General features: G+C 31.3%; 1 protein-coding gene across 7 annotated transcripts in view; it reads right to left on the reverse strand.

Moving 5' to 3' along the window:
• The window catches only part of LOC123203206 (disease resistance protein RPV1-like), a 36296-nt gene extending 30318 nt beyond the window's left edge, over positions 1-5978 (reverse strand). For 5 of the 7 annotated variants that reach the window (XR_006499241.1, XR_006499237.1, XR_006499240.1 and 2 more), the window contains exons 1-4: positions 5420-5977; positions 3423-4500; positions 2908-3216; positions 762-1288 (exon numbers count right to left, since the gene is read on the reverse strand). Coding sequence is in view for 2 of the 7 variants with exons in the window: in XM_044619451.1 (XP_044475386.1) it covers positions 1401-2384; positions 2908-3216; positions 3423-4500; positions 5420-5934 (2886 nt within the window). In the remaining 5 variants the exon portion in view is untranslated. The other 2 variants (XM_044619451.1, XM_044619452.1) reach the window with 2 other exon arrangements.
• Positions 5979-8102: the final 2124 nt, after the last annotated feature.

An 8102-nucleotide genomic window follows, 5' to 3' on the forward strand; every position in this document is an offset into this window, starting at 1 on the left:
ACCTCCAATGAACACTTATCGCCTATTTATTGTTGATTGGTATTGATAATCTTATAGGATTGTACTCCAAAAGAAATGATGCATAAGCTTTTCAACTGTATGGGTTGCTACAACAAATTGTTTACACTAGAAATCTCTTAGGAAAGCAAAGGACTCTTAGAGTTTTTAGAAAAACCTAAGATGAAAAAGTGATTGTTAATGAGTCTTTATAAGCAAATATAGGCGAAGTGGGAAGTAATCCTTATTAGTTGTTGTAACTCTACGGCATGTGTCATCGATCCAATGATGTGCATGAATTATGACCGACAAGTCTTCTTGACATCATAAATCATAACAATTAACATACAACATGAGCATATGTCACATCAAACACAATGTATGAAGGACATCATCACAATGGCATATAACCTCTCTTGACTCTTCACGTGTCTATTTATATAAAAAAGTAAAGAGTTTCCAAAGTCTTATATTCATACTCTAAAAACTAAGAGACACTTGTTAGATGATGAAATTGGTCTTTATTTGAATTTGTTCGTATAGCACTAGCAAGTTATAATCAACAACTACATATAACTGAAATTCCCAAGGATTTCAAGCACGTCCAATTCATATTAGTATGAACACCCTTATGTTAGTCTTGTATGTTGTAGATTGAAGTAAATAAATATTGAAGCATTTTCTTTACAATCTTCTTTCTAATAAAATTGTTTTTGAATGGGGTGATATAAAGAAAAAGAAAAGGAAAGCATCTTAGAGATTACCTTGAGCTAGATTCGCCAACATAGAAATTTTTAGTTTTCAATTTCTTGGACTCTGGTTTCTCATCCCTTGACTGTAAGTTTGGACCCCAAACTCCACACTTTTTCACTTTGCAAAAATTTGCTCTTTTAGTAATATAATTCTCAACATAAAATCGGACGGTTATCTCACAATATTTGTAATCTTTAATTGTCGACATAAAAGCGAAATCATATCCCAAGAATACATGATCAGAGTCCACATAGTCAGGTCCAGTACCACGCTCCCATCCCTTCAAAGTTCCATAGAACACATCCACTATACCATTTTCTCTTGTAAGCAAGAACTCTAACCCAATCGCCAAATCCTGTCCTTTATTATGATAGTCTCAAAACTCCACAACAACACAGGTAAGAAAAGAAGTCAACTTCATTGGGTGAAGATCTACCTGTAGGTCTAGAGTTATATAAGATCCTGCACTTTGAGAGACCATCCACTCTGGAATTTCACTTCCAGGGAAACAGATACAAAAATCCTTTCGATGATATGCCTGTACAAAAATAAACAAGGACGTGGTTAAACTTTAAAATATATCATTTACAATTTTTTTTTTCTGATAATGATAATGAACATCATATGAAATAAGGAAGATTCTCAACCATTCACACCACCATAGGAAGATTCTCAACCATACATACCATCATAGGAAGATAACCGGTTTTCATCCATTCCAAAATTACTTCATAGATGGTATCTTGCTCTAGTTCAAAACAATTGCTAAAGTTAATTCTGATGCATTGAAGATCATATCTGATGAGGAGAAGGTACCAAGTTACTAATCCTACCAATGCTATGCAATTGTTTGCATTTAAAATTCCTAATTTATATGGAAGCCTTGGTATGGCTCGAAGCCTCTGGCAATAGCTTATGTCAAGATAAGACAATACAGACAAGTGACAAATGCTTACGGGAATGCTCTCAAAAAAGTTTCTACCAAGATGTAAACTTCGTAGTGTGGATAACTGACCTAGATTGGTCGGCAACTTCTCAATACCACAGCTAGTTAGATCTAGTTCTTCAAGACAACACAAATTGAGAATGGACATTGGTAATTCTCTTGTAGTGACCATCTTTGCTTTAAGCAGCCTCAAAGCTTTTAAATTTCCCAAGTTATTAGGCAACCCGTGAAGTTTTGAACACCCTGAGAGATTGAGATATTCAAGAGACTTTAACTCGTAGATATTTATTGGAAGTCTCTCAAGCTTAAAACAGTCTTTCAAATCCAATATAATTAGCCTAGATAAATTCTCTATAGAGGACGGCAACTTCTCTATTGCAGTTTCATCTAAATATAACTCTTTCATATTCCAGAAGATTCGTGGAAACTCCTTAAGATTTGAGCATCCAGAAAAGATTACTCTTTCAAGAGATTGTAGACGAATATCTGTTGGAAGACTAACAAGACTTCTACAGTGCCTCAGATTTAAGATACGAAGCTTATAATTGAGGTCATCTAAGGATGAGACAATCTCACACAAACTTGTACAACTTTCTAAAATCAAACTCTCAGGATTTGGGGCCAGTGAGAGATCTTGGAGTTTTAAATGTTTAGAGTAGCTAAGGTTTACATGTTTCAAACAATCAAGTTGTAAATTGGAAAGAAATAATCAATAATACAATTTGATATTTAGAACTCAAAAATAGAAATAATAATGTTTAGAGGAAGGACCTATCCAATTTTTTCCAAGGACCAAACTTTGTCTTTTTTTTTTTTCAATCCTATTCAAAATACTAAATTTTAAAATTTTCTTAGTGAAAGAATCAAATTTTTACATTTTCAAATTAAACAAACTAAACTTTTACTATTCCCTATTAAATATATCAAACTGATCACTTTGTTTTCAAATCAAAACAAGATAAAAAATCTTAATTGTGTTTGTTTAATATCTTAGATAAGAATTATTAAAAATTTAGTTTATTCAAAAAAAATCTGAAAATTCAAATTATTTTAATAGAAAATTTTAGGAGTTCAGTCTCTTCAATAAATAACAAAAAAAAAAAACAAAGTTTGATCACTTGAGTATATATAAAAAAGAGTGATAGCTCAATGCCCCGATAGATCTTGCTATCTCCAAAACATATCATAATATAAATGTCACTGTTTATTACCTGGACAGTAGGCCAAAGTTGTTTAATATTGCTATGAGGCATGTCAAGGGCGATCAGGTTCTTGGGAAAAATGTTTGACTGCAATGATTTCAATGGACATCCATGCCAACACAAGTATCGTAGTTTACTCGAAACATAACGAAGCTCTTGGGAAACATGCACCTTATTAATATCAATCTCTTCATTGAGCGCATTATGCAACTTAAAGAGTCTAAGTTGATCCATCTTTGCTAGTGCACTAGGTTCTAAGTATATGATCTCTCCTTGTTTAGACATGTCTAAACATATGCCTTCAATTGCATTAGAAATCTGATACAAATAAAAGATGATAATTAGCTAGCAATAAACTCTTGAAGAGTTTATTAACATAGGTAATATAATTTTTTTCAAGTCTCTTCTGAAGTGACTCAAAATAAGTCAAACTCATCCAAGCTAATGCAAATAGGAAAAGTGCAGATATAACTCACAAAAGGTATATTTTAAATAAAAAATTAGATAATGTATTTAACACTTACCTTATTTTCCTCCAATACTCTATACACATCCTTATGGTACCATAAACGACTACGTTTACCAAGTTCTTTTGCAGATTCTTGTCGAACTATTTCCCAACCCATTTCTTGAATCAAATCATGCATTGTTATCTTGTAATCTTCTGTCACAGTTATAAGACACTTATCACTGAGAACACTTAGTCCAATTTCAGTCTCGTAATCACAAGCATCCAAGAAGTCAATCACGAAATCTTTATTCTCCCATTTAAAGAAACATGCGATATCTAGAAATATGTTCTGCTCGTCATCATTTAGTTCATCATAACTTATTTTTAGTACCTTATGAATATCCTTATGTGGAATTATTTCAAATTTTTTCAATGCACTTTCCCAAACTTGTTTTGACTTGCCAAGTAAGCAACAGCCTAACACTTTAAGAGCTAAGGGAACACCTTTAGTATATTTTACTACCCTTTTTGACAAATCCTCATAATCTATATTGGGACGATTTTGTCGAAAAGCATACCAACTAAAAAGCTTAAGAGCTTCATTGCTACATAGCCCCTTTATCTTACATATATTAGTATCATTAACTCCACAATTTTGAAGCACTTGTTTGTCTGTTGCTGTTATAATGATTCGACTTCCCGAACCCAAATGATTAATGTTTTCAATTAAAGATTCTACTTGCTCTAAATTAGTCACATCATCAAAAACAATAAGAACTCTTCTACGACCAAGCCTTCCTTTTTTGAAGCCAATAGGATTCTCTAATAAAGTAGAAAGCAGTTCTCGCCGCATTGGAGTTAATCCATAAGGACTTGTTGATTCTTCCCTAATATTTCTAGCAAAGTATGAACCATCAAACTGATTGCTTATGTTATCAAATACACTCTTTGCAATAGTTGTCTTTCCTATACCACGCATTCCCCAAATTCCTACAATGTTAACATTTGGCAATCCAATTTGCAATAAAGACACAATTTTGTGAATGACTGATTCTAACCCAACCAATTTCTTGTCGTTATTACTTGGGGACAAGAAATTTAAGATCTTCAAAACATCTTCAAAAACTTTCTGCGCAAGATAATAATTAGTCCTAACAAAAGTGAAAAAGAAAATCTTAAAAATGTAATAAATTATCAAGTAATGAAAAAAAAATTTCCAAAAACAATGTTGAGAGTCTAGGTAAAGGTATGGAGCTAAAGTTTAAAGTTCAAATCCCCATGTTCTACCGGATTAAAAAAAAAAAAAACAAATCCATGCTTAATGTTGAGTGACTTATTACTCTCATAAAACATTAAAGCTCAAATTGCCGTTATATCATAGGGATGGTAGAGGAACATTATATCATAAGCTTTTAGGTAACATGGTATCACTTTCAATCGGATAAAGTAAAGTTAAAAATCCCAATTTCCTTTTTTTTTCTTTTTATTTTTCTAAAGAGTCAAGAAAGCCTTAACATAAAAACATTAAAAAAATATGATGGACAATGAGATTTTCAAATAATGAATTTCAGTATTCTTGTTCAAACAAAAGCATAAAATATTTTTCGAGTACTTAGCTAGCTACTTAATTTGTGAATTTGAATGTGAGAGTCTCTTTTATTAGGCATTGAAGAAAAAATCTTCATCAATTCAGTGAAATATATATGGAAACGACAGAGTTTTGAAGTGTATCTGTTGCGAAAAAATGGTTTCAAGGGGAAATATTTTTCATTTTGTCTTGTGTGTTTGAGAAGCGTCTAAATGTTAGGGCTCTGCTTCTAAAGTAGATTATTGTTTCCTTCTTAGATCCAAAAGTGCAATAATCAGACTATCAGAATTATTTTCAAGAATCTTGCTAACTATCATTTGTTGTCATTTTTCTATATAAAAACAAGAAGTTATATCCTTGATTATTAAAATCTTGATATAAAATGTTTAATTTTTTCTATCTCTTCAACTACTTGATATAAAATGTGAAAGTTTAAATCGGCTGAAACTACAAGAGTAGTAAAATAAAGGGTAGAGAATTACGTTTTCTGATTCGATGTCCTGCCTGATATGTTGGCTGCGTCTGTCAAAGCGTTCTTCCATGCCTGAACCTTTTCCTTGAATTGTTCTTCTGTCATTTGTAGCTTCTTTAGTTTCTCCTCATGAAAACTTCCTACAAGCCTGGCAAATCCATCTCCAAAAGTTCCAGTTTGATTCCTTACTTCTGACGGATCTATGTGATAGAAAACTGGTATTATCGCCTGTTTTTGCGTTTTCTTGCACTCCATGATCTTCACAAGTTCTTCAAGACACCATCTTGAAGACGCATAACCTTTCGAGAAAATTATAACTGAAATCATTGCTTCTTCAATTGCAGTCACAAGAGACAACGAAATCTTCTCTCCTCTGTCAAGTTCATGATCAGTGAAAACATCTATATTTTCCCGCTTCAAAACTCCATGCAAAGTACTGGTAAATGTTGTCCGGGTGTCCTCGCCGCAGAAACTGAGGAAAACGTCATGCTTCCTCGATCCAACAGCCCTAGAAGAAGAAGCCATCGTACTTAATAGACTTTCAGGAGTAAAGCAGCGCCGTCTCAGAAAGCAATATAAAAACTTTTGCCATAGAAGTGTGATTGTTTAGCCTACTAATCAGCTATTGTCTTGAACCACCAGGGAGTTTAATTAAAGTTTACTTTTAATTAATTATTTCTTATCTCTGCCTGATTGACATTCATTTCACCTACCGAGGACTTTTTCTTTCTTTTTTTTCCTGTCGCGCGGGAATCTAGTCCCAAATTTCTATATATTCTTTTTAGGCCGACAGACTTATTCTCACCTAAAACAAACTGACATTTATTAAGCATTAAAAATTTAAATTTTTATTTATAAATTATTAAAATTAAAAAGTTTGTTAATTATAAAAATAAAATAATTAGATAATTAATGATATTAAAAAAATAAAATTTATCTCTTTTTTATAAATTTTAAAATTAATAATTTAAAATTTTAAAAAAAAAATTACATTTTCACTAAAGAATCCAGCCCTATTTGTATGTAAAACTTGCCTTTCTCAAACCTCTGTACAATCAGCTGTCGTCTCAAACCATGGACAAAGTTTAATTTAACTTTTAATTAATTATTTCTTATCTCTCTCTGTCTTGGTTGAAATTTGCTGCATTTTCACCTCCCAAGGATTGCTTTTGCCGCGTGGGAATCTAGTCCCGAATTTCTATATGTTTTTTTTTTTTCTTTAAGGTCAAACATATTCAGTTGGCAGAAGTTCAGTTATAAAAAGCTGGTAACTTCGGCGAACGTGTTGCGCTCCTCGGGACAGAGCGCGTCCTCGAGTTGGATGACAATAAGTTCACTTTTCTCGTGATGCCATCTCATTGTCAAAATAATTTATCCTAGTTCTGTATTTTTAAATAAACAATAACATTAGTGTTGATATATTTTAGTGGGAAATTATATTAAATACTTATTTTATTTTTTTATTAAATAAAATTATCTATTTCACTTATTTTTTAAGTAAAAATATCTATTTCTTATTTTTAAATAAAAATGTTCTAATTTTTTTTAAATATTAAAATTATCTTTTACCACATTTATATAAACCTTCTTACTTTTACTCTTACTCTTATTATATATACTTTTTATATTACTTAAATACTCACTCTCACTCTCATTTTTATTTAATATCAATTATTATTGATTCGTTTGAAAGAAATAAGTTGATATTTCTGAATTCAAATCAAAAAAATCAATTCATAAAAAAAAGTATTTATATGAATTTTAACTTAAAACTTAATTTTATTTGTTAAATCTATTTTGTATGTTATGTAAAAGGGGCATTTGGATAGTTGATAATAGTTTAGGGGTTAAATGAAATGGGGCATTTTGATATTACACAATATAAAAGGATTTAAATAACATGTTAAAAATAAATAGACATATTGAAATATCCTATAATGTCAATAATAAAAAAATACTCAAAAATCTGAAAAAATAGATCTAAATTTTGAAAACTACACATTCGAATAGCTTAGGAATAAAAAAACCAAAAAATAGGTTTGAAATTTCATAATCACATCATAAAACATGTCTCGAAAGACACAAAACTAAAGAGATAGATGTCAAATTTGAAAACTACATATTAAAAAAGTCTAGCCCAGTCACAAACAAGCTCAAAATCATAAAAATAAAAAATTCTAAATTTGGTAAAACAAAAAAACTGCATAATACAGACTGAAACAGTTTTATTTGGGCCTCCAAATTAGGCACAATCGGCAAAGCTAATTTTCATTATAAAACTCAAAATGAGCTTCATATTGATATATTACAGGCCCCGTAACTCCTCCCGGATCAAACGTTATGGGCGTTCAAAGTCCATTGCCTACAAACTATAGTTTAAAAAAAGTCAATTTTCAGTCAACCCACAGTTTTCAAAGTTCAGTGTAAAATTTCCCATGAACCCCTGTGGATCTCCCCCTCTTCCCCCTTCCCCCAAAATTTTGAAAACGCTAAATTCCCCCCTTTCCCCATGAGCGCCCATAGGAGATTAACGTAGCGTCAACAAATTTAATCTATTTTCTGGCTAAAACTCATCATCTTAGCCTTTAATTTCAACGTAAATCAAATCTATACATCCAATAACACAAAACCCCTCAAGAAATTGAAACAAAATAACCAAGAATCAAAATATTTTATGAATTGTTCAAAATCAA

The sequence above is a fragment of the Mangifera indica genome, chromosome 19 (genome assembly GCF_011075055.1).
Source record: "Mangifera indica cultivar Alphonso chromosome 19, CATAS_Mindica_2.1, whole genome shotgun sequence".
Taxonomy (NCBI): Eukaryota; Viridiplantae; Streptophyta; class Magnoliopsida; order Sapindales; family Anacardiaceae; genus Mangifera; species Mangifera indica.